General features: G+C 44.5%; 2 protein-coding genes across 2 annotated transcripts in view; both read left to right on the top strand.

Annotated features, from left to right (window-relative positions):
• Positions 1-1,137: 1,137 nt before the first annotated feature.
• The window catches only part of LOC308219276 (antigen WC1.1-like), a gene marked incomplete at its 5' end in the record, with an annotated part of 30,419 nt that continues 4,451 nt past the window's right edge, over positions 1,138-27,105 (top strand). Inside the window, 10 exons of the mRNA XM_080613937.1 lie at positions 1,138-1,204; positions 5,568-5,882; positions 18,381-18,686; positions 19,932-20,246; positions 20,879-21,190; positions 21,700-22,017; positions 22,751-23,065; positions 25,552-25,866; positions 26,635-26,697; positions 26,784-27,098. Coding sequence (XP_080470063.1) covers positions 1,138-1,204; positions 5,568-5,882; positions 18,381-18,686; positions 19,932-20,246; positions 20,879-21,190; positions 21,700-22,017; positions 22,751-23,065; positions 25,552-25,866; positions 26,635-26,697; positions 26,784-27,098 — 2,641 coding nt within the window. The remainder of the gene's footprint in view (positions 1,205-5,567; positions 5,883-18,380; positions 18,687-19,931; positions 20,247-20,878; positions 21,191-21,699; positions 22,018-22,750; positions 23,066-25,551; positions 25,867-26,634; positions 26,698-26,783; positions 27,099-27,105) is intronic.
• Positions 12,927-17,152, top strand: LOC308219320 (scavenger receptor cysteine-rich domain-containing protein SCART1-like; the record flags this gene model as incomplete). Its single annotated transcript, XM_080614079.1, has 4 exons — positions 12,927-12,972; positions 13,097-13,414; positions 14,148-14,462; positions 16,950-17,152. 4 exons carry the CDS (start codon positions 12,927-12,929, stop codon positions 17,150-17,152), a joined length of 882 nt encoding a protein of 293 aa, XP_080470205.1.

Here is a 27,105-nt window from a genome sequence, read left to right as displayed (position 1 = left end):
TGAGCTCTTGAGCAGCTCCTGAACAGAGTGGGTAGCCTCTGACCAAAATTCTCTCTGCTCTTTCTCATGCAGCTCTTTCCACAGCAGTCTGATCCAAGATTCCACTGCAAGGTTATACAGACCTTGAAAAGGCGGACAAAGCCCACTGAGAAAGGAAAGAGGTTGTTGGTGTAGCAAAGACCTAACAGCTTGCATATCACTGAATTTGGGATTCTGGATAAACACCAGGTACATGCCATCAGACCAAAAGAGTATGTGTCAGCGTCATAAAGAGGATTGTGTGTTTAGATTGGTGTAAACAGATAGCATCCTGCAACTTGTTCCAGATGCCAAGAATGAGTCAAGTAGCCACAGTGATTAACAGCAGCTTTTACTTCCCTTAATTCACCATTCTAGGCTGAATGGGAGAGTGGGAAGAACTACCAGCAACGGTCATAAGTAACCTGAAACCAAGAGAAGCCTAGTATAGGAAACAGGAGCTCCTGTAATTCACATCCTATGGAAGGTGGTCTTTCAAGAGCTTCTGTCCATATAGTTTGCAAGTTTTGACCGAATAAGGAAGCCTTGAGAAGTGCCTGCCTCAAGAACGCAGCGGGTGTAATTTTTAACTCAGACAAGTACCATGAGTGATAAACACCACTTCTGTTGATTTTATAGTGCCATACAGTTTCTCCCAAGGAGGTGATTGAGCTACACATATAGGGATTTTCTTTGGCTTTTTCTCTTCCAAAGTAATCCATAAAATGACCAACATTCTGTACTTTCACATTGCTTTGTCAGATGAGAAATAACCATTTTGTGGACTGCTCTGCCTGTACCATCAGCATTGATCCTGTAGTAAATCACGACAATATCAGTGATGGCTTCAGAAGCGCAATCATCCTTCATATAAGGTCACAGGCACTATTTTCAAATTTTATTGGAGGCTTTGGTTCTCTCAAGATTTGAGATTAATCTGTTGATAATGTCTAAAAAGGTGAACAATATTTCTATTGGTTCCTTCACATAGTTCATGCTAGCATGTGAATCTATATATTTCCTCCTTTGTAGTCATTTGTGAGAGAGACAGAAGCCCACACAGAGGTCGGTCTAGGCTGTGCCTAACAAAGAGCAAAGTTTCATCTGTCTACTGTCAGGATGGCAACAAAAGGACATCTTTCTATGCTAGCACTGTGGCTTGTCCTCTGCATTCAGGTCTCTCTGGGTAAGTACATACTTTATTTCACATAAGGCAGTGAGAAAGGAAAAGAATGTAAATTCAATATAAATAGGTTGTTGTTCCATCAACCTCTAAGGCAAAGTGACAAGAAGGTGTTTAAATACATTTCTGTCTTTGATTCAAACTCCTTGGTGATTCTGAGAGAAAGAAGCTTAAGCCATTTGTAGCAGTTTCGTATTTCACTCAGACAACAGTTGCTGGCCATTCTCACAGGAATTTGAGTCCAATTTTTGTAGTGGAAATCAGTGGGATATCATTACTACTGCCTTGCCTCCCCTCCTAAGGTCTGTGTGGACAGAATGAATAATTCCAGGTTTTTATTCAACACCAGTTAAAATTATGCTGCTATGCTCTATGTGTCCAGTGGAGTTTGGCTGGGGAACATACCATCCCCTCACTTGTTCTTATACATCGAAAGCTTATAACTATTTGTCTCTCTGCTCTTCTAGAGCTGTATGTACATGTTCGAAGCTCATACCCATATGATGAGAAAAAGACTTCATAGTTAATACTTTGATGTAGCATGGCCCTAGTCTTAAAGGTTCTCACCAACTGTGTGGATGTAGTCACAATTGAAGTGACTGCAAGAGCAGGCACAGGCCATTCTGGCCAAAGGAGTGTGAAGAACAATATCAAACATTTGTATTTAGGCATCTTTGTAGCAATGTTTGAGTGTCAACTGGGCAGTAAAGCGAAAGTGAGAGAGTTTTCTTCCAACTTCTTTTTAATAACAGGGAATAGTAACAGAGTGACCAACTGGCAGATGCAAACGACAGTAGCTTTACCTTGACACTATGCTCGGCACCTAGGACCCATGTTTCTGCTCTGACTCTGCTCGCACTCTCACCCTACCGCAGCCCTCTTCTGTCCCCCATGGAGGGATGCACCAAGCCTTCTCATCTGCTGAAAACCTCCACTTAGGGTCTTGGTGAGGAATGCACGACCCATTCTCATCCCTGCGGGGTGGATGGGACGAGGGAAACTAGGTCTTCAGCTGGAGCAAGCCAAAAATCTGATGCCTTTGTATCCTAGCAGAACCTCACTCTGTGACTAGTACCACTGAATTTAATTTCATGTTAAGACGTGAGAGACAACCTGTTGCAAGTACAAAGGGATTTTCTAGTTACTCGTAATCTCAACTGACAGCAAGCAGTGTGATATGTATAAACACTTCCCTCTTGAGGAAGAAAGAGAAGGTGATACTTTCAACACCACACTGTTTTGAAAACCTTACCGGAAAATCCTAAGCTCTTAGTGCAAATTAATTATCTTTTGTGGCTTATCAAATACCATCATTGATAAGAGATGGTCTCTGAGAAGTGTCTTTCTGGACTATTTGCAAATTGCTCTGTTTTCTGTTCACATCACTGCCCAGTGCTTGGTCATAATGAGTACTGCAGGTTTATCTTGGTACCTGGCCAGGTTCTGATACCTTTCTTGCTTCCAGTGCGATCTGTAGAGTTGGTATGAGGGTACAGCAAGGGTCAGCTGCCCCACAGTCCAGTCAGGGTCCAGCCTCACAGTACCCAAGAGAGGCAAGCAGGGCAGACCTAGGGGTGATAGCTGGGTTCAACTCTAGTGGCCCACTTGCCTCAGATCATTAGTCAAGTTCATGGTGATGAGGCAAGACCAAGGTCAAGCTGAGAAGTCAGTCTGTGTCCCAGAGTGCAGATCAATAGGGCCCATGACCAGGCATGGATGTGCCCGAACTGAACACAGAAACACAGTGAACTCAGGCAGGGACAGTGCTAATTTGGGACCAAATTTACCAGGCTTCTTACACATTTGTCCTATAAACCTTCCCTAGCTACATGGTCAATCTGAATGACTCTCCAGGCCCCAAAAGAAGCTGCCACTTCTCTTCAGGGATTGATCTGCTCCATTAGATGCTGAAATTCAAATCTGATCAAAGTCAAGATAAGTCTCAGATGTGGCCATCAACCACTTCCTGACTCTTGTGTGCACTTAGCTTGTAGTTTTTTCTTAACATAGAAATACCAAGATCCTGCACGTGGTTTTCCACAGTTTGATTTTTCACCCATTTTGTTGTCCTCTTTCATGCTTTAAACACCAATGGCTTCCAATTCCCACACTTCAGCAATGTCAACATGGCTTTTTTGTAAGTTTTTCCCTTGAGAAGCACAAAGCTCATATCCAACAACTTGGTTACAAGGGGCATATGAGCAACAGCAATAGGTAACAGATGAATATGGTCAGTACAGAACTATTTAGTTGTTAAGGGTCAGAATTCAATTCTTAATGTCGTCACAAATGCTGCAGAGCTTCCTTTCCTCTGAAACATAAAATTCCTTTCAAATATTTCAATGTTCTATGTGTGATTTGATTCAGCATTTATATCCAGCAAATAATTACATACTCATCTTCATTTCAGGTTGTCCTGTCTCCCAAGGTTTAAGACACATCTCTTTTCACATTATCACTGCTTCAATGTCTCATTACTGCTTGATAAAATCCTTCTTAAAAACCCATCTTGTGCAGGGGTCGCTGAAACTGGTAGCATGCTAAGAGATAAGGCAGCTACAGCTCTGTTTCCTGAGGTTCAACTGGCAGTGAGGCTATAGCCTCAGTAGTCATGCATGTATGTAACACACATATACTTATATACAGGTATGTGCACATACACACATATACATATGTACATGGCTGGCCACATGTATAGAAAGATGTAGCAGTGACACAAACACACACAGCACCAATTGCCTAATAATGAACAATAGATATAATCTATCTTAACTTCTGTAAGGCCTTTTACGTGCTCCCAACACTAATTCTTGTGATTAATTGAAGATATATGGGTTTAATGGATGGGCTATTAAATGGATAAGGAATTGGCTGGATGGCTGCATTCGAAGAGTTGCAGTCAATGGCTCAGTGTCAAAATGGAGATCAGTAACAAGTGATGTCCCTCAGAGGTCCATACTGGAACCAATACTGTTCAATATCCTTCTTAATGGCATAGGTAGTGCTATTTAGTGGGATTGATCTCTCTGCTGAAAGAGCTCAGAAAGGGTCAGGGCAGGGCTCTGACTGCATAACTGGGGTTCCCCCATCTATCATTGTTCCTCTGTTTGCCTTTGCACATGGAGACAAGCTTTGTATCACATAAACTAACAAACGGATGACATCCATACTGTTGTTTAATTACAACAATGACTGGTTTTGATGGAATTTAGCACAAGATTCAATTCAGGGTTTTTTTGGCAGAAGATTTTTTCTTTACACGTTGTTACATCTTAGGCTACACGCGTCAGTTTTTCACTAATGTTTACTGTGTCTGTTTTCCAATGATTACTATGTAAGATGCAAACTCAGTCCTGTTCCCCTGTGTTTCTCGGGTCCTAGCAGGTCTCTGTGTGGCTTGGCTTCCTAAGAACTGCTTCTGTGTCCCACCATTATTCCTGCATTTGAATGTGGCAAAATTATCCCCGTGTTTTCTAGCTTTAAATCCCTGTGCTAAGCTACCATATACTATTTAAAGCATCTATAGTAGCAGTTCAACACTGTAAAGCAAGAAACCAACACCTTCTGTCTTCTGTCATGCTCTTTATCAAGTGTTCTGTGATGACTGTAATGTTATTTTGTGAGTCCACAGGTAAAAGGACTGGGAAATGTGTATCTGTATCAAAAGAAAGAGGCACACTTGGGAGCAGAGGAGGAAAAGAGGGTTCTTTGGGCATGAGCCCCACCCCAAAAGATGGTGGGGCAGGAGGAACGACATGAAGTCTGTCTTCTTCTTAGGCTGCTGCACCTCCTGAGACAGCTTGCCACTCCTCAGGAGTATTTCTTTGCTCTCATCAGTTACCCCTGACTAGAGGACCCTGTGATTAGGGCAAGAGAGAAAGGAAAGAATAAAGAGTATTAGGATACTGAATCGCAAGTAATAGTTTGTCTGAGAAGAAGAAGTTGAGGCAGACAAGGAAAATTGCTTCTTCATGCACTAAAGAACACAGGAATGAAGAAATTTCACATTCCTCAGTGAACATTTTCAGCTGGATATCATCATGGCAGAACAACAAAGAAAGAAGCCTCTGTGAATCACATAGTAGGGACGTTACTCAGCATTTCCCAGCCCTGATAGGTCAGAAGAAGAGAAAGTTCACCTGTCATTAGAAATAACTCACACTTCAGCAGTGCAGTTAGCTCAAAATTGTAAATACAGACAACCCCCTCCAAAAAAGAGAAAAATCACTTTAAATTAGACTATTTAGAAAGGTGAACCAAATAAGTCTAGTTTAAGAGTAATAACAATCTCATTAACCATCTGCAGTAGATAATTATGATTAGGCACTGTTCTTCCCATAACCTTGTTCTGTCTCTGTGTATGAAGGTGTTGATGAATTGAGACTGTCAAATGGAACTGGCCCCTGCTCTGGGAGAGTGGAGATAAAACATGAGGAGCAGTGGGGAACTATGTGTGATGGTGACTGGACCATAAAAGATGCTGAGGTTGTTTGTAAGCAACTACAATGTGGATCTGCTGTTCAGGCTGTTAATGAAGCTACCTTTGGACAAGGATCTGGACCAACATGGTTGTACCGAGTCGTTTGTCGTGGGGACGAACCCGCTATCTGGAACTGCTCACATGCTGGTTGGGGTGCTTTTTCCTGCCCACATACCCTTGATACTGGAGTGATCTGCTCAGGTAAGAAGTCATCTAACCTTGCATAATAGAAAAATGCTATGAGGTGAGACCAAACTTTGTCCTAGCTGGATAAAGCCAAGTACTGCACAGAGGTAACAATTTTTCCATGGCCTCCACTCAGCCAAAATAAGTTGCACCAGCACTTATTAGATTAAGGACAGAGAAGGGTGCTTAGTTTTGTCTTGGGAAGACATAATGCAAGCAGTTAGATAGTGTGATGTCTGTGGAATAATACAACATACAGTGTGGACAATGAAACAGTATGCACAGTGAGAGAAATGAAAGTTTGGAGATGCCTGGCAAGTGGATTATATAGGCCGACCCTTTCCTCTCCAGCAACACTGTTAGATGCTATGTTCTCATAGTGGTAGACCATCACAAGCTTTGGCCACTCAGATAGCAAACACAGGTAGCACTCTAGAAGGATTAAACAGACACTATCTGTCGGCACCACGAAATGCTGCTTGGGCAGGAATCATACATCCTAAGTAATTATCATACAGGCTGGGGAATGGAGGGATTGAGAGTTCCCCTGAGGAGAAGGCTTGGGGATACTGGTGGGTGAGAGATTGGACATGAGCGGCAATGTGCACTTGCAGTGCGGAGGCCAATCGTATCCTGGGCTGCAGCCAGAGCAGTGTGACTGGGTCAAGGGAGGTGATCCTGCCCCTCTGCTCTGCTCTGATGACAATCCACCTGGAGTACTGCATCCAGCTCTGGAGCCCCCCGTACGGGAAAGACAGGAGAGGGTCCAGAGGAGGGCCACAAAAATTATCAAAGCAATCAAACACCTCTCCTATGAGGAAAGGCTGCAGAACAGAAGATCATGGGGAGACCTTATTGCTGCCTTTCAGCACTTGAAAGGGACCTATGAGAAAGATGGGGAGGGACATTTTAGCAGGGCCTCTTATCCTGATGATAGGACAAGGGGTGATGGTTTTAAACTAAAAGAGGGGAGATTCAGGCTGGATGTGACGAAAGAATTCTTTACAATGATGGTGGTAAAACACTGGCACAGGCTGCCCAAAGAGGTGGTAGATGCATCATCCCTGGGCACATTCAAGGCCAGGCTGGATGTGGTTCTGGGAAACCTGCTCTGGTTAAGGATGTCCCTGCTTCTTGCAGGGGGGTTGGACTAGAGGAGCTTCAAAGGTCCCTTCCAACCAGAACTATTCTATGGTTCTCCAGTTGCAACCATACAATAATGAGCAGAGTGAGTACATGGACAGGCAGCTGGAAATGTAGAGCTGTGCAATGGTTTACTCATGCAGCCTAAAAGAAAACCTGAGCTCATTTAGGTGATAAAGTACACGACAGCCCTTCCGCTGGATTGGGAAGCCTGCAATTCTGAAATCCCTCAGAAAATAAGCCTCTATTGCTTGAAGAGCAGGGTTTACTTACTGATTGGTCTTTGGACCAACAAAATACGTGCCTTTACATAAAATAAGTAGAAGTAATCATACTTTACCTCATATACTGCCTTCTTGTTTATGTGTTTTGCACGGACAAGGTCTGAATCCAGTAATAAATAAATGCTGAGACTGGTATGATGTTAACACCTATAATGTGGTTCCCAGAATGAGAGGCAGAGTTTTACTGACTACATGTGCACATCGTTACCATGTCAATACCTATTATCTGGAACTAATGGTAGATTTTATAATGTATGTATTTTATGATTATGATGACGGTAAAGTAGATTTTATAATGGATGCATATTCAAACACTTCTTAAATAGGTGTTTCACAGAGGTGAGTGGTAAAATACGTTGGCTAAAAGTGGCAGGGTTCCAGTCACCGGAGGCTGCAGGGCTGCCCTGTGCTTCTGCAGGGAAGCCATTCCAGCTGGCTCTGAAAACAGTGTAAACAAGTCATTGCACACCAAAACTTCAACAAATCTGAGCAGAAAATAATAGAACCATAGAATACCAGGTCGGAAAGGACCTCAAGGACCATCTTGTCCAGTATTTCTAGGCAAACCATGACCTAGCCTAGATGTTCGAGCACGTTGTCCAGCCATACCTTGAAAGTGTCCAGTGCTGGGGAACCCACTCCTTCTCTGGGGAGACGATTCCAATGGCTGATGATTCTCATTGTGAAAAATTTTCCTCTTGTGCCCAGTCGGAATCTCCCCAGGAGTGACTTGTGCCTATTACCTCTCATCTTTTCCATGTGACTCCTCGGCACCTATGCTTCAACGTACCAAAGAAATATGCCTGCAACCGAGGGGGTAACCATCACTGTTGTTTGTTGATGTAGATACTGAGGAATGCTGCCTAACCATAGAGGTTCACTGTACAACTTCTGGGTTTAAGTGTCTGTCACTCTTAGAGTGGTTTCCTCTGGCACTTTCTCATTCAGAATGATGAACAGGATTGTTAGCAGATTCTGGGTTTCACTCATCACAGCCAAGTTCCTAGCAGAATCAGGCCCCTCTAATTCAATTTTTATGTCTTCACTTCTAGAGTTCCTGGCTCTGAGGCTGGTGAATGGCAATGACTGTGCTGGGAGGCTAGAAGTTTTCTACAATGGGACATGGGGGAGCATTTGTTCCAATCAGATGTCTCAACTCACTGCAGTAACTGTGTGCAAACACCTGAACTGTGGAGATGGTGGGGAAATCGCAAGAGACTTTGATTCTATGCATTTGGTTTTGCTCTTTGGATAAAGAACCATTGCATGAGTTTTTTCCTTGCCAGCTTCAGGACTTCATATTTGTCCTTTTTGATTTTTATAAGGTTCCTGTCAGCCCATTAATCCAGCCTGTCCAGTTCCCTCTGAACTGCAGCTCTGCCCTCAGGGTTATCTCCTCCCACCCCCCTCAAATTGGTAAGAGTGCCCACCATGACCTCCTTCAGGTTGTTGATAATGATGCTAAACAGAACAGGTCCCAGGAAAGACCCAACAAGTGGTATTCCCTTCTTGCCAGCTGAAACCCACTAATCACTAGTATTCAAGTTTGACCATCCAATTACCTTCTTCCCCGTGTAGTTTTCCACCCACCCAGACTATAACATCCTGGTCTGAACACAAGAATATCGTGCAAGACACTGTCAAAGGCCTTGCTAAATTTGAGGTAAATGACATGTGCTGGTTTCCCCTCATCCACAAATCCAGTCACTTTTATCAGAGAAAGTAAAAATATCACACCAGCATGATATAACCTTGGTAAATCCATGTTGACTCTTCCTATTCACCTGGTGCCCAACATTGTGTTACAAGAGGACTCACTCCATGTTTTTCCCAGGCACCAAGGTGAGGCTGACTAGTCGTTAGATCTCCAGACTGTCTTTTTAGCCTTTTCTGAGGATGAATGCAACATTTCCTGTTTCTTCTTTCTGGGGCTTTCCAGCTCCCTATTCATTTCAATAATGGAGTCTTAAGGACACACACTAGTAAATGACTTTTTATTTAGAGATTGCTACTTCTCAAGTATTTGGCAAACAGTCAGAACTCCCCTCCTTCTGTAGCTTCCCAATGGTTTAGTATTTTCCAATAACAGGAAATGAGCATTCCCATACATTTTCTTTCTTGCCAGCAGCATACAGGAATTGCCACAATGATTATTTCCATGTGTCAGTGGAAATCATCATTCTCATGATGCCACTGTTGTATGTTCAGGTGAGATTCTGGACTCATGGACATAATTTCCATGTGTCCTACATGTCTTCTTCCTGTCAACCCACAGTTCAGAGCCTTTGCATATTTCTGTGGTCCTCAGTGTTCTTAGGTACTTCAGCAGCATACAGGAATTGCCACAATGATTATTTCCACATGGTCTTCAGAGAAGTGACATGTGTCTTGCTCACGAAGGCATGGGATTTATTAAACTAGCTCAGTACAAGCAACTCTTGATGCTGGATTTCTTGTTTTGGTTTGGTTTGTGTCTTCTCCAGGTTTCACTGGGCTGCGTTTGACTGGAAGGGACACCACCTGCTCAGGACATCTGAAAGTAAAGCAAGAAACTTGGGTTACAGTCTGTTTTTCACACATCGATTTCAAAACTGCCTCTGTTATATGTAATGAATTAGAGTGTGGAGAGGCTGTGGATATCTTGAGAGGAATTCACTTTGGAGACAAACCTGAACTGATCTGGCAAGAAAAGTTTCAGTGTCTAGGGAACGAGACTCACCTTGCACACTGTCCCAGAACGCTGCTCCATAATAAGACATGTTCTCATGATGCCACCGTTGTATGTTCAGGTGAGATTCTGGACTCATGGACATAATTTACATGTGTCTTCTTCTTGTCAACCCACAGTTTGGAGCCTTTGCATATTTCTGTGGTCCTCAGTGATCTCAGGTACTTCTCCTGCTACATCCTGAGCCATTCAAGGAAGGCCAGGAAGTAATAGAGCAGCCCCACCATCTCTCATTCATTCTACTGAGAGCCTGTTGCTCTAACCACTTCACTTTTGCACTAGGGATTCAAATCTCAAAAGGGCTGTATTTTCCTTTATGATACTAGAGGTACGCACTCGTTAGTGCTGAGAACTCCTTCTGTGCCTTTTTTATGTACATTACAGGAGAAGTGGCCAGAGCAGACACACAGGAACATTTTCTCTGCTCAAAGTGTGTATGTTAATCATGTACTTCAGTTAAGGATAAAACTGGGAGAGGTGCCATGCCTCCTAAAGCTCAAAGGAGGCATAAGTTACAAATTTACGTGACTTTAAAGAGTTGTCAGGGGTCTGGATGACTTTATTTGTGACTCCCCAGCATTGGCTGGGGAGCTGTGGCAGCCAAATGGACCAGCTGAGGTACCAGTAACCATCAGGTTATCATCTTGCACATCGGAGCAGAAATCCAGGTCTCATTAGGGGGAGCACAATACAAGGACCAGGCAATGGTAAGAAGTAACAGTGTGAGACGATGACAGACAGATTGCATGGGGCTGGCACAGGACACCACAGTCCTACCTGTGGCACACTTAAATTATTGTGACTATGCTGATGGGCATGGACTGTTGTGTTCAGAGCCTTATGCTGCAGCACAGATGAAAGCTGAAAGCTGTGCACTGCAGTTGCTGCTTACTGGGATAACCAACTACTGGGAGAGGGAGTGCTACTGGTAGCTGCTACTTAGCATTTCTCACATGCTCCAAACGCAAGGCAATGCTGGATCTGCCTCTGCAAGAAAAGGTGTTGCAGGGTAGCAACGTTATTGTTGTGAGAGGAGAGAGCAGAGCAGAGGAGGAGACACTGAACTCAAAGTCAACAAACTTGAAGTCATGTAGTGCAGGCTACAACATGAACAATAAGGATTTGGGGTTATTTTTCAGAGCTGTCTTAGGAACATTCTGGTCTAACATTCTTCCCAGTAACCGGAGGCATAGTGAGTGCTAGTTCTTTGCAGCTAGATCTCTCTTACAGTTTTCAATGCAAAAGCACAAAACCCCCACCAAACCCAAAGCCCCAACCCTGCTGAGTTCCTTTTTTCTTCCTGCAGGCTATGGTGGGTACAGGTTGGCAAATGGCAGTACCACATGTTCAGGGAGAGTAGAGCTTCTTCATGGCGGCACGTGGGGAACCCTGTGTGACTACCTGTGGGATTTACCAGCTGCCAATGACCTCTGCCAGCAGCTGAACTGTGGGGTTGCCCTACAGATACCAGATGGACAGCCCTTCGGGAAAGGAAATGGATCTGTCTGGAATGGCACATTCAGCTGCAAGAAGGATGGCTCACATCTGAGAGACTGTTCTGTGAGTGTGCTAGGTCGTGATGAATGCCCTGCTGGAAAGGACGCTCGTGTAGTGTGTTCAGGTGAGCAGTGGAAAAGTCTAAGAGCAGAACAGAATTCCTTTTTTTGCGGAAAAATATGGACCCAAAATCCAGAGGGTCTATGTGGAGCCGAGCTATCATGTCTGGTCTATGGACAATCCCAGAAAAGGCAAAGTAAACTATCAGATGTAGGGTCCAACTGGAGAGAACAGACAGGAGTAACTAGATGATCTTAAGGTCCTTTCCAACCCTAACTATTCTATGAGTCTATGAGTAGCAGGAAACAAGACTGGAGACAGTTACACCAGTCACATAGCTGAGGCAAGGACTGAAGACCTGGTCCATGTTTGGGTGAGGCCCTAGGGTGCACAGCTGGAGGCCCTAGGTGAGGCTGGTCAGAATAACTAAGGTCTATTGGTTCACCCAGAGCCCTGAAACCTAGCGCCTCATGTTTAAAAATTGAAAGGGGACCAGATCCTTGTTTCTAGTCATCCTTCTCAGTAAAATAGGGTTGACTGAAGTCCAGTTATGAGTATGGAAGGTCCAGTGGCCCAGTGGAGTGTTTTTACTACTGAATACTAAGGAAAACTCATTCCCATGTCCCAGTCACTTTCAGGTCATGACCATGAGCACGTACAAACATGACATCTCAGTACTCACTTCTTATATTCAAGGGTGCCCAGGGGGCAGGTTGGTGAATGGCACCACCTGCTCTGGCAGAGTGGAGATCCGCCATGGAGACACATGGGGAAGACTATGCCGATCCCACTGGAATTTGAAAGCTGCCAATGTTCTCTGTCATCAGCTGAACTGTGGCTATGCAAAGTCAATCCAGACAGGAGATGATTTTGTGGACAGGGATGGGCCTGTATGGAGAGATGCTTTTCACTGTGATGGGACAGAGTCCTGCCTGTGGGACTGTGCTCAAGTGACTTTGGGAAATCCAAGCTGTTCAGCCAGAGAAGCAGCCACTGTTATTTGCTCAGGTAAGGCAGGAGTGGGCTTTTACGGGTAGTGCAACTTCAGACCAAAGCAGCATTTGTGATGTTACTTTGCCAAGCAAGTCTGGTATGTCCCTCTCCCTCCCCCTATCTTATCCCTTTTCCTCTCCTCTCCTCTCCTCAAGTTCCCTTCCTTTTCCCTTCCCTTCCTTCCTCTCCCCTTCTGTCCCTCTGTCCTTCTCAATCCTATTTCCCCCACCCCTCCAGTCTTTGTTTCAGCATAGAAACTTCATTTAGTAGAAGGACTCAACTGTGCCTGACTCCTCATGGGATTTAGTCTTTAAGCTGGGGAAGACTTTTTCACTTCCCGTTGCAGACCCTTACATGCATGAAAGCAAACAAAGCCTTAACAGTCTGCCTCCTTTAAGCAGTACTGAGAATTATTGTTTTACTAACATAGAAATTTGTCTTCTGTCTCTGTCCTGAACGTTATTTCTACTGCAATAAGAGCAGTAGATGTTACTCAATACATTTTCCAACTCTCTTGAGTCCAGGTCTTGCTGAATCACTCAGACTCTCAGGTGGTGAGAGCCGCTGTGATGGGCGAGTTGAAATCTTACTCCATGGCACATGGAGCAGGGTCCTGGATGATGACTGGGACATTAAGGATGCTCATGTGGTATGCAGACAACTAGAGTGTGGAATTGCCAAGAAAGCCTATTACCTTCCAAGGTCTAAGCGAGGCATCGGTGTTGTTGGCTTAAGAAGTGTCCAGTGTGCTGGAAATGAGACTCAGCTGACGCATTGTAAGACTTCCCATTCTCACACAGTGCCATTGGGAGTTGCTGAAGATGTTGGTGTGGTTTGCTCAGGTGAGCTGCTTCTCAGGGTTAAATCTAGCCCACCTTGTGCTGTGGTCTCACCAAACCTTAAACGGGCATGGGTCTGAGCTTGTAATATCTACCTGCTGGTATACCCTAAGGGACAAATGATAGTCAAGGAAGCAAGTGTAACTGATAAAATGCTTTCTTCATCTGAATTTCTTATAGCATTTATCTCACAAAATTAAAAGAGAAATAATGGAATACAGGAGCCATAAGGATACTGATTTTTTGGCCAATATTGCCACACATTCTGATTGTCACTTGGGAATTAAATAGGTTTTCTTTTGTGACATTTCCATATTTATAGGTACCTGAAGCCTTTGCAAAGTAAATCAGAACTGTTTCTACTCTTATTTTGTAACCCATCTGTAACAGTAATTGTCTCTAAGTGAGTTTAGATAGAAAACAGCTTCTCCAGCTTTCTAAGTTGACCTCTGAATATAGTTAGCATGACCAGATACTCCTTGTTTGCAACTTTTCACAGTAATTATTCAAATATTTACCTGAAACAGGAGTAGGCCTTTCCCTTTATGTGGTTTTAGCTCCTCAGGAGTTCTGTCCAAGAAACCATAACAGAAGAACATACTGTGATACTGTGATACTGTGAACTGGAACATAACAAGAACATGATGCCTTAAAAGTGCTTTAAACATACAGCCATACCATGCACCTGTGTATTATTGTTCTATTTCAGGTTGACAGATGGGTTTTCTTCCTGCAGGTAGCAGACAAATCAGGCTGGTGAATGCGACAAAGCACTGTGCTGGGAGAGTAGAGCTTTATCATGATGGCATCTGGGGCACCGTCTGTGATGATCACTGGGACCTATCGGATGCTAATGTTGTTTGCAAGCAGCTGGGATGTGGACATGCCATCAAGGCATTTGACTCTGCTCATTATGGGGAAGGCTCAGGACAGATTTGGCTGGATGATGTGAACTGCACTGGGGCTGAATCTGATCTCTGGGCATGTCCTGCTAGGGCACTGGGCCAGCACAACTGCCGGCACAAAGAGGATGCTGGAGTCCTATGCTCAGGTGTGTTCAGAAAATCCTTTTCTGAGCCCGTGGGTTGAAAGGGGAGGGTTGCATAAAAGGGAAGAAGAGATTATCAGAGACTTCCTCAGACAGCCTCTTGCTTTCTTGACTACAAGCGCAGTTGGTCAGCATATCCCCTTGGTCCCACGAAAATGGCTAAGCATGGTGTGGGGGATTAAGGACAGAGAAGGGTGCTTAGTTTTGTCTTGGGAAGACATAATGCAAGCAGTTAGATAGTGTGATGTCTGTGGAATAATACAACATACAGTGTGGACAATGAAACAGTATGCACAGTGAGAGAAATGAAAGTTTGGAGATGCCTGGCAAGTGGATTATATAGGCCGACCCTTTCCTCTCCAGCAACACTGTTAGATGCTATGTTCTCATAGTGGTAGACCATCACAAGCTTTGGCCACTCAGATAGCAAACACAGGTAGCACTCTAGAAGGATTAAACAGACACTATCTGTCGGCACCACGAAATGCTGCTTGGGCAGGAATCATACATCCTAAGTAATTATCATACAGGCTGGGGAATGGAGGGATTGAGAGTTCCCCTGAGGAGAAGGCTTGGGGATACTGGTGGGTGAGAGATTGGACATGAGCGGCAATGTGCACTTGCAGTGCGGAGGCCAATCGTATCCTGGGCTGCAGCCAGAGCAGTGTGACTGGGTCAAGGGAGGTGATCCTGCCCCTCTGCTCTGCTCTGATGACAATCCACCTGGAGTACTGCATCCAGCTCTGGAGCCCCCCGTACGGGAAAGACAGGAGAGGGTCCAGAGAAGGGCCACAAAAATTATCAAAGCAATCAAACACCTCTCCTATGAGGAAAGGCTGCAGAACAGAAGATCATGGGGAGACCTTATTGCTGCCTTTCAGCACTTGAAAGGGACCTATGAGAAAGATGGGGAGGGACATTTTAGCAGGGCCTCTTATCCTGATGATAGGACAAGGGGTGATGGTTTTAAACTAAAAGAGGGGAGATTCAGGCTGGATGTGACGAAAGAATTCTTTACAATGATGGTGGTAAAACACTGGCACAGGCTGCCCAAAGAGGTGGTAGATGCATCATCCCTGGGCACATTCAAGGCCAGGCTGGATGTGGTTCTGGGAAACCTGCTCTGGTTAAGGATGTCCCTGCTTCTTGCAGGGGGGTTGGACTAGAGGAGCTTCAAAGGTCCCTTCCAACCAGAACTATTCTATGGTTCTCCAGTTGCAACCATACAATAATGAGCAGAGTGAGTACATGGACAGGCAGCTGGAAATGTAGAGCTGTGCAATGGTTTACTCATGCAGCCTAAAAGAAAACCTGAGCTCATTTAGGTGATAAAGTACACGACAGCCCTTCCGCTGGATTGGGAAGCCTGCAATTCTGAAATCCCTCAGAAAATAAGCCTCTATTGCTTGAAGAGCAGGGTTTACTTACTGATTGGTCTTTGGACCAACAAAATACGTGCCTTTACATAAAATAAGTAGAAGTAATCATACTTTACCTCATATACTGCCTTCTTGTTTATGTGTTTTGCACGGACAAGGTCTGAATCTAGTAATAAATAAATGCTGAGACTGGTATGATGTTAACACCTATAATGTGGTTCCCAGAATGAGAGGCAGAGTTTTACTGACTACATGTGCACATCGTTACCATGTCAATACCTATTATCTGGAACTAATGGTAGATTTTATAATGTATGTATTTTATGATTATGATGACGGTAAAGTAGATTTTATAATGGATGCATATCCAACACTTCTTAAATAGGTGTTTCACAGAGGTGAGTGGTAAAATACGTTGGCTAAAAGTGGCAGGGTTCCAGTCACCGGAGGCTGCAGGGCTGCCCTGTGCTTCTGCAGGGAAGCCATTCCAGCTGGCTCTGAAAACAGTGTAAACAAGTCATTGCACACCAAAACTTCAACAAATCTGAGCAGAAAATAATAGAACCATAGAATACCAGGTCGGAAAGGACCTCAAGGACCATCTTGTCCAGTATTTCTAGGCAAACCATGACCTAGCCTAGATGTTCGAGCACGTTGTCCAGCCATACCTTGAAAGTGTCCAGTGCTGGGGAACCCACCCCTTCTCTGGGGAGACGATTCCAATGGCTGATGATTCTCATTGTGAAAAATTTTCCTCTTGTGCCCAGTCGGAATCTCCCCAGGAGTGACTTGTGCCTATTACCTCTCATCTTTTCCATGTGACTCCTCGGCACCTATGCTTCAACGTACCAAAGAAATATGCCTGCAACCGAGGGGGTAACCATCACTGTTGTTTGTTGATGTAGATACTGAGGAATGCTGCCTAACCATAGAGGTTCACTGTACAACTTCTGGGTTTAAGTGTCTGTCACTCTTAGAGTGGTTTCCTCTGGCACTTTCTCATTCAGAATGATGAACAGGATTGTTAGCAGATTCTGGGTTTCACTCATCACAGCCAAGTTCCTAGCAGAATCAGGCCCCTCTAATTCAATTTTTATGTCTTCACTTCTAGAGTTCCTGGCTCTGAGGCTGGTGAATGGCAATGACTGTGCTGGGAGGCTAGAAGTTTTCTACAATGGGACATGGGGGAGCATTTGTTCCAATCAGATGTCTCAACTCACTGCAGTAACTGTGTGCAAACACCTGAACTGTGGAGATGGTGGGGAAATCGCAAGAGACTTTGATTCTATGCATTTGGTTTTGCTCTTTGGATAAAGAACCATTGCATGAGTTTTTTCCTTGCCAGCTTCAGGACTTCATATTTGTCCTTTTTGATTTTTATAAGGTTCCTGTCAGCCCATTAATCCAGCCTGTCCAGTTCCCTCTGAACTGCAGCTCTGCCCTCAGGGTTATCTCCTCCCACCCCCCTCAAATTGGTAAGAGTGCCCACCATGACCTCCTTCAGGTTGTTGATAATGATGCTAAACAGAACAGGTCCCAGGAAAGACCCAACAAGTGGTATTCCCTTCTTGCCAGCTGAAACCCACTAATCACTAGTATTCAAGTTTGACCATCCAATTACCTTCTTCCCCGTGTAGTTTTCCACCCACCCAGACTATAACATCCTGGTCTGAACACAAGAATATCGTGCAAGACACTGTCAAAGGCCTTGCTAAATTTGAGGTAAATGACATGTGCTGGTTTCCCCTCATCCACAAATCCAGTCACTTTTATCAGAGAAAGTAAAAATATCACACCAGCATGATATAACCTTGGTAAATCCATGTTGACTCTTCCTATTCACCTGGTGCCCAACATTGTGTTACAAGAGGACTCACTCCATGTTTTTCCCAGGCACCAAGGTGAGGCTGACTAGTCGTTAGATCTCCAGACTGTCTTTTTAGCCTTTTCTGAGGATGAATGCAACATTTCCTGTTTCTTCTTTCTGGGGCTTTCCAGCTCCCTATTCATTTCAATAATGGAGTCTTAAGGACACACACTAGTAAATGACTTTTTATTTAGAGATTGCTACTTCTCAAGTATTTGGCAAACAGTCAGAACTCCCCTCCTTCTGTAGCTTCCCAATGGTTTAGTATTTTCCAATAACAGGAAATGAGCATTCCCATACATTTTCTTTCTTGCCAGCAGCATACAGGAATTGCCACAATGATTATTTCCATGTGTCAGTGGAAATCATCATTCTCATGATGCCACTGTTGTATGTTCAGGTGAGATTCTGGACTCATGGACATAATTTCCATGTGTCCTACATGTCTTCTTCCTGTCAACCCACAGTTCAGAGCCTTTGCATATTTCTGTGGTCCTCAGTGTTCTTAGGTACTTCAGCAGCATACAGGAATTGCCACAATGATTATTTCCACATGGTCTTCAGAGAAGTGACATGTGTCTTGCTCACGAAGGCATGGGATTTATTAAACTAGCTCAGTACAAGCAACTCTTGATGCTGGATTTCTTGTTTTGGTTTGGTTTGTGTCTTCTCCAGGTTTCACTGGGCTGCGTTTGACTGGAAGGGACACCACCTGCTCAGGACATCTGAAAGTAAAGCAAGAAACTTGGGTTACAGTCTGTTTTTCACACATCGATTTCAAAACTGCCTCTGTTATATGTAATGAATTAGAGTGTGGAGAGGCTGTGGATATCTTGAGAGGAATTCACTTTGGAGACAAACCTGAACTGATCTGGCAAGAAAAGTTTCAGTGTCTAGGGAACGAGACTCACCTTGCACACTGTCCCAGAACGCTGCTCCATAATAAGACATGTTCTCATGATGCCACCGTTGTATGTTCAGGTGAGATTCTGGACTCATGGACATAATTTACATGTGTCTTCTTCTTGTCAACCCACAGTTTGGAGCCTTTGCATATTTCTGTGGTCCTCAGTGATCTCAGGTACTTCTCCTGCTACATCCTGAGCCATTCAAGGAAGGCCAGGAAGTAATAGAGCAGCCCCACCATCTCTCATTCATTCTACTGAGAGCCTGTTGCTCTAACCACTTCACTTTTGCACTAGGGATTCAAATCTCAAAAGGGCTGTATTTTCCTTTATGATACTAGAGGTACGCACTCGTTAGTGCTGAGAACTCCTTCTGTGCCTTTTTTATGTACATTACAGGAGAAGTGGCCAGAGCAGACACACAGGAACATTTTCTCTGCTCAAAGTGTGTATGTTAATCATGTACTTCAGTTAAGGATAAAACTGGGAGAGGTGCCATGCCTCCTAAAGCTCAAAGGAGGCATAAGTTACAAATTTACGTGACTTTAAAGAGTTGTCAGGGGTCTGGATGACTTTATTTGTGACTCCCCAGCATTGGCTGGGGAGCTGTGGCAGCCAAATGGACCAGCTGAGGTACCAGTAACCATCAGGTTATCATCTTGCACATCGGAGCAGAAATCCAGGTCTCATTAGGGGGAGCACAATACAAGGACCAGGCAATGGTAAGAAGTAACAGTGTGAGACGATGACAGACAGATTGCATGGGGCTGGCACAGGACACCACAGTCCTACCTGTGGCACACTTAAATTATTGTGACTATGCTGATGGGCATGGACTGTTGTGTTCAGAGCCTTATGCTGCAGCACAGATGAAAGCTGAAAGCTGTGCACTGCAGTTGCTGCTTACTGGGATAACCAACTACTGGGAGAGGGAGTGCTACTGGTAGCTGCTACTTAGCATTTCTCACATGCTCCAAACGCAAGGCAATGCTGGATCTGCCTCTGCAAGAAAAGGTGTTGCAGGGTAGCAACGTTATTGTTGTGAGAGGAGAGAGCAGAGCAGAGGAGGAGACACTGAACTCAAAGTCAACAAACTTGAAGTCATGTAGTGCAGGCTACAACATGAACAATAAGGATTTGGGGTTATTTTTCAGAGCTGTCTTAGGAACATTCTGGTCTAACATTCTTCCCAGTAACCGGAGGCATAGTGAGTGCTAGTTCTTTGCAGCTAGATCTCTCTTACAGTTTTCAATGCAAAAGCACAAAACCCCCACCAAACCCAAAGCCCCAACCCTGCTGAGTTCCTTTTTTCTTCCTGCAGGCTATGGTGGGTACAGGTTGGCAAATGGCAGTACCACATGTTCAGGGAGAGTAGAGCTTCTTCATGGCGGCACGTGGGGAACCCTGTGTGACTACCTGTGGGATTTACCAGCTGCCAATGACCTCTGCCAGCAGCTGAACTGTGGGGTTGCCCTACAGATACCAGATGGACAGCCCTTCGGGAAAGGAAATGGATCTGTCTGGAATGGCACATTCAGCTGCAAGAAGGATGGCTCACATCTGAGAGACTGTTCTGTGAGTGTGCTAGGTCGTGATGAATGCCCTGCTGGAAAGGACGCTCGTGTAGTGTGTTCAGGTGAGCAGTGGAAAAGTCTAAGAGCAGAACAGAATTCCTTTTTTTGCGGAAAAATATGGACCCAAAATCCAGAGGGTCTATGTGGAGCCGAGCTATCATGTCTGGTCTATGGACAATCCCAGAAAAGGCAAAGTAAACTATCAGATGTAGGGTCCAACTGGAGAGAACAGACAGGAGTAACTAGATGATCTTAAGGTCCTTTCCAACCCTAACTATTCTATGAGTCTATGAGTAGCAGGAAACAAGACTGGAGACAGTTACACCAGTCACATAGCTGAGGCAAGGACTGAAGACCTGGTCCATGTTTGGGTGAGGCCCTAGGGTGCACAGCTGGAGGCCCTAGGTGAGGCTGGTCAGAATAACTAAGGTCTATTGGTTCACCCAGAGCCCTGAAACCTAGCGCCTCATGTTTAAAAATTGAAAGGGGACCAGATCCTTGTTTCTAGTCATCCTTCTCAGTAAAATAGGGTTGACTGAAGTCCAGTTATGAGTATGGAAGGTCCAGTGGCCCAGTGGAGTGTTTTTACTACTGAATACTAAGGAAAACTCATTCCCATGTCCCAGTCACTTTCAGGTCATGACCATGAGCACGTACAAACATGACATCTCAGTACTCACTTCTTATATTCAAGGGTGCCCAGGGGGCAGGTTGGTGAATGGCACCACCTGCTCTGGCAGAGTGGAGATCCGCCATGGAGACACATGGGGAAGACTATGCCGATCCCACTGGAATTTGAAAGCTGCCAATGTTCTCTGTCATCAGCTGAACTGTGGCTATGCAAAGTCAATCCAGACAGGAGATGATTTTGTGGACAGGGATGGGCCTGTATGGAGAGATGCTTTTCACTGTGATGGGACAGAGTCCTGCCTGTGGGACTGTGCTCAAGTGACTTTGGGAAATCCAAGCTGTTCAGCCAGAGAAGCAGCCACTGTTATTTGCTCAGGTAAGGCAGGAGTGGGCTTTTACGGGTAGTGCAACTTCAGACCAAAGCAGCATTTGTGATGTTACTTTGCCAAGCAAGTCTGGTATGTCCCTCTCCCTCCCCCTATCTTATCCCTTTTCCTCTCCTCTCCTCTCCTCAAGTTCCCTTCCTTTTCCCTTCCCTTCCTTCCTCTCCCCTTCTGTCCCTCTGTCCTTCTCAATCCTATTTCCCCCACCCCTCCAGTCTTTGTTTCAGCATAGAAACTTCATTTAGTAGAAGGACTCAACTGTGCCTGACTCCTCATGGGATTTAGTCTTTAAGCTGGGGAAGACTTTTTCACTTCCCGTTGCAGACCCTTACATGCATGAAAGCAAACAAAGCCTTAACAGTCTGCCTCCTTTAAGCAGTACTGAGAATTATTGTTTTACTAACATAGAAATTTGTCTTCTGTCTCTGTCCTGAACGTTATTTCTACTGCAATAAGAGCAGTAGATGTTACTCAATACATTTTCCAACTCTCTTGAGTCCAGGTCTTGCTGAATCACTCAGACTCTCAGGTGGTGAGAGCCGCTGTGATGGGCGAGTTGAAATCTTACTCCATGGCACATGGAGCAGGGTCCTGGATGATGACTGGGACATTAAGGATGCTCATGTGGTATGCAGACAACTAGAGTGTGGAATTGCCAAGAAAGCCTATTACCTTCCAAGGTCTAAGCGAGGCATCGGTGTTGTTGGCTTAAGAAGTGTCCAGTGTGCTGGAAATGAGACTCAGCTGACGCATTGTAAGACTTCCCATTCTCACACAGTGCCATTGGGAGTTGCTGAAGATGTTGGTGTGGTTTGCTCAGGTGAGCTGCTTCTCAGGGTTAAATCTAGCCCACCTTGTGCTGTGGTCTCACCAAACCTTAAACGGGCATGGGTCTGAGCTTGTAATATCTACCTGCTGGTATACCCTAAGGGACAAATGATAGTCAAGGAAGCAAGTGTAACTGATAAAATGCTTTCTTCATTTGAATTTCTTATAGCATTTATCTCACAAAATTAAAAGAGAAATAATGGAATACAGGAGCCATAAGGATACTGATTTTTTGGCCAATATTGCCACACATTCTGATTGTCACTTGGGAATTAAATAGGTTTTCTTTTGTGACATTTCCATATTTATAGGTACCTGAAGCCTTTGCAAAGTAAATCAGAACTGTTTCTACTCTTATTTTGTAACCCATCTGTAACAGTAATTGTCTCTAAGTGAGTTTAGATAGAAAACAGCTTCTCCAGCTTTCTAAGTTGACCTCTGAATATAGTTAGCATGACCAGATACTCCTTGTTTGCAACTTTTCACAGTAATTATTCAAATATTTACCTGAAACAGGAGTAGGCCTTTCCCTTTATGTGGTTTTAGCTCCTCAGGAGTTCTGTCCAAGAAACCATAACAGAAGAACATACTGTGATACTGTGATACTGTGAACTGGAACATAACAAGAACATGATACCTTAAAAGTGCTTTAAACATACAGCCATACCATGCACCTGTGTATTATTGTTCTATTTCAGGTTGACAGATGGGTTTTCTTCCTGCAGGTAGCAGACAAATCAGGCTGGTGAATGCGACAAAGCGCTGTGCTGGGAGAGTAGAGCTTTATCATGATGGCATCTGGGGCACCGTCTGTGATGATCACTGGGACCTATCGGATGCTAATGTTGTTTGCAAGCAGCTGGGATGTGGACATGCCATCAAGGCATTTGACTCTGCTCATTATGGGGAAGGCTCAGGACAGATTTGGCTGGATGATGTGAACTGCACTGGGGCTGAATCTGATCTCTGGGCATGTCCTGCTAGGGCACTGGGCCAGCACAACTGCCGGCACAAAGAGGATGCTGGAGTCCTATGCTCAGGTGTGTTCAGAAAATCCTTTTCTGAGCCCATGGGTTGAAAGGGGAGGGTTGCATAAAAGGGAAGAAGAGATTATCAGAGACTTCCTCAGACAGCCTCTTGCTTTCTTGACTACAAGCGCAGTTGGTCAGCATATCCCCTTGGTCCCACGAAAATGGCTAAGCATGGTGTGGGGAATTAAGGACAGAGAAGGGTGCTTAGTTTTGTCTTGGGAAGACATAATGCAAGCAGTTAGATAGTGTGATGTCTGTGGAATAATACAACATACAGTGTGGACAATGAAACAGTATGCACAGTGAGAGAAATGAAAGTTTGGAGATGCCTGGCAAGTGGATTATATAGACCGACCCTTTCCTCTCCAGCAACACTGTTAGATGCTATGTTCTCATAGTGGTAGACCATCACAAGCTTTGGCCACTCAGATAGCAAACACAGGTAGCACTCTAGAAGGATTAAACAGACACTATCTGTCGGCACCACGAAATGCTGCTTGGGCAGGAATCATACATCCTAAGTAATTATCATACAGGCTGGGGAATGGAGGGATTGAGAGTTCCCCTGAGGAGAAGGCTTGGGGATACTGGTGGGTGAGAGATTGGACATGAGCGGCAATGTGCACTTGCAGTGCGGAGGCCAATCGTATCCTGGGCTGCAGCCAGAGCAGTGTGACTGGGTCAAGGGAGGTGATCCTGCCCCTCTGCTCTGCTCTGATGACAATCCACCTGGAGTACTGCATCCAGCTCTGGAGCCCCCCGTACGGGAAAGACAGGAGAGGGTCCAGAGAAGGGCCACAAAAATTATCAAAGCAATCAAACACCTCTCCTATGAGGAAGGCTGCAGAACAGAAGATCATGGGGAGACCTTATTGCTGCCTTTCAGCACTTGAAAGGGACCTATGAGAAAGATGGGGAGGGACATTTTAGCAGGGCCTCTTATCCTGATGATAGGACAAGGGGTGATGGTTTTAAACTAAAAGAGGGGAGATTCAGGCTGGATGTGACGAAAGAATTCTTTACAATGATGGTGGTAAAACACTGGCACAGGCTGCCCAAAGAGGTGGTAGATGCATCATCCCTGGGCACATTCAAGGCCAGGCTGGATGTGGTTCTGGGAAACCTGCTCTGGTTAAGGATGTCCCTGCTTCTTGCAGGGGGGTTGGACTAGAGGAGCTTCAAAGGTCCCTTCCAACCAGAACTATTCTATGGTTCTCCAGTTGCAACCATACAATAATGAGCAGAGTGAGTACATGGACAGGCAGCTGGAAAAGTAGAGCTGTGCAATGGTTTACTCATGCAGCCTAAAAGAAAACCTGAGCTCATTTAGGTGATAAAGTACACGACAGCCCTTCCGCTGGATTGGGAAGCCTGCAATTCTGAAATCCCTCAGAAAATAAGCCTCTATTGCTTGAAGAGCAGGGTTTACTTACTGATTGGTCTTTGGACCAACAAAATACGTGCCTTTACATAAAATAAGTAGAAGTAATCATACTTTACCTCATATACTGCCTTCTTGTTTATGTGTTTTGCACGGACAAGGTCTGAATCTAGTAATAAATAAATGCTGAGACTGGTATGATGTTAACACCTATAATGTGGTTCCCAGAATGAGAGGCAGAGTTTTACTGACTACATGTGCACATCGTTACCATGTCAATACCTATTATCTGGAACTAATGGTAGATTTTATAATGTATGTATTTTATGATTATGATGACGGTAAAGTAGATTTTATAATGGATGCATATCCAACACTTCTTAAATAGGTGTTTCACAGAGGTGAGTGGTAAAATACGTTGGCTAAAAGTGGCAGGGTTCCAGTCACCGGAGGCTGCAGGGCTGCCCTGTGCTTCTGCAGGGAAGCCATTCCAGCTGGCTCTGAAAACAGTGTAAACAAGTCATTGCACACCAAAACTTCAACAAATCTGAGCAGAAAATAATAGAACCATAGAATACCAGGTCGGAAAGGACCTCAAGGACCATCTTGTCCAGTATTTCTAGGCAAACCATGACCTAGCCTAGATGTTCGAGCACGTTGTCCAGCCATACCTTGAAAGTGTCCAGTGCTGGGGAACCCACCCCTTCTCTGGGGAGACGATTCCAATGGCTGATGATTCTCATTGTGAAAAATTTTCCTCTTGTGCCCAGTCGGAATCTCCCCAGGAGTGACTTGTGCCTATTACCTCTCATCTTTTCCATGTGACTCCTCGGCACCTATGCTTCAACGTACCAAAGAAATATGCCTGCAACCGAGGGGGTAACCATCACTGTTGTTTGTTGATGTAGATACTGAGGAATGCTGCCTAACCATAGAGGTTCACTGTACAACTTCTGGGTTTAAGTGTCTGTCACTCTTAGAGTGGTTTCCTCTGGCACTTTCTCATTCAGAATGATGAACAGGATTGTTAGCAGATTCTGGGTTTCACTCATCACAGCCAAGTTCCTAGCAGAATCAGGCCCCTCTAATTCAATTTTTATGTCTTCACTTCTAGAGTTCCTGGCTCTGAGGCTGGTGAATGGCAATGACTGTGCTGGGAGGCTAGAAGTTTTCTACAATGGGACATGGGGGAGCATTTGTTCCAATCAGATGTCTCAACTCACTGCAGTAACTGTGTGCAAACACCTGAACTGTGGAGATGGTGGGGAAATCGCAAGAGACTTTGAATACGGCAGAGGTTCTGGGCCCACATGGCTGGATCACATTGAGTGCACTGAGCAACAAAGCTCTCTCTGGCAATGTCAGTCAGACCCCTGGAATGCCCAGTCATGTGATAATCGAGCAGAAGAGACCCATATTTCTTGCACTGGTAATTAGAAATGCATCTGTACAGGACTGCCTAGACATATACATAAACCTATGCATGCATTTATGGACATTGCAGTAAATACATCATGCTCATTTGTTACCTTTCATATATTATTTCTAGACTCATGCAAATGGCATGAGAAAATGTTTTTTCTTCACCTATATCCTTGACATAGATGAGTGCATTAAAATTACACAAGTGTCATCGAGTGCAGTTACCCAGGAGGAACCCCAAGGAAGTCCTTCATAGGATGGTACCATTTCATATTTTTAAAGCAAAAACCTATGCTACACAATCAATCTGTGAGATCTGAGTTAGGATCAGACTTCTCAAGAAGTTTAGAGGCATGTATGTATTTCTACACGTACGGAGGCATATCAGTGCATATGTACATGTACTCATACGCATGCATGTAGCCATGATCAAATGTACGTATTAGCTCAGTTCTAAAGGTCCATTTCTAATGCCTGCTCTTATGACCGTATTTTATACCTGTGGGTTCCCACTCTAATATAAATGAACTCTACATGACATTCAGATCTCCTGAAAGGGATTGCAGCTGCCTCACACAAGAAGGGACAAAGCACAGTCATCAGGAAGGTTATCTTATTCACAGCGTTAGCCAAAAAGAGATCCATCAAGCACTAGATAGGCCATGTATCTATTATAGGAAAAAAAAAACACCTTTATGATTAATTTTCAGGCATTTTATACTCCATTTCTCTTTTCAGAGAATAATCTATTTACTTCAGTATTTAAATTCTGCAGGAAGAAAAGAGGCAACATCTCCAGCCACATTTGCCGAGTGTCCAAACTCTACAAGCTGTTCAGGTACATTTACCTCTTCATTACTCCTTATTGGTCCCTACGGACCTTCCTGCTGTTTCAGCAATACAGACGGTTTCTGTGTTTTCCAGACAGGGAGAAGTTACGACTCATAGGAGGACAGTACGGATGTTCAGGCAGAGTGGAGATTTGGCAGCAAGGCTCTTGGGGAACAGTCTGTGATGATTCCTGGGATTTGGCAGATGCTAATGTTATATGCAGGCAGCTCGGCTGTGGATCTGCTCTGTTTGCTCTGAGTGAAGCTGCCTTTGGGGAAGGGACTGGTCCCATCTGGTTGGAGAAGGTGCACTGCAAAGGAACAGAACTATCTCTTTGGGACTGTCCTGCCAAACCTTTGTTTGGCAAAAACTGTGACCATAAGGAAGATGCTGCTGTGGAGTGCTCCGGTTAGTG

The sequence above is a fragment of the Psittacula echo genome (assembly GCF_963264785.1).
Source record: "Psittacula echo genome assembly, chromosome: 3".
NCBI classification, from domain to species: domain Eukaryota; kingdom Metazoa; phylum Chordata; class Aves; order Psittaciformes; family Psittacidae; genus Psittacula; species Psittacula echo.
The sequence above is the reverse complement of the archived record's forward strand: the minus strand, read 5'-3'. Positions and strand labels throughout refer to the sequence as shown.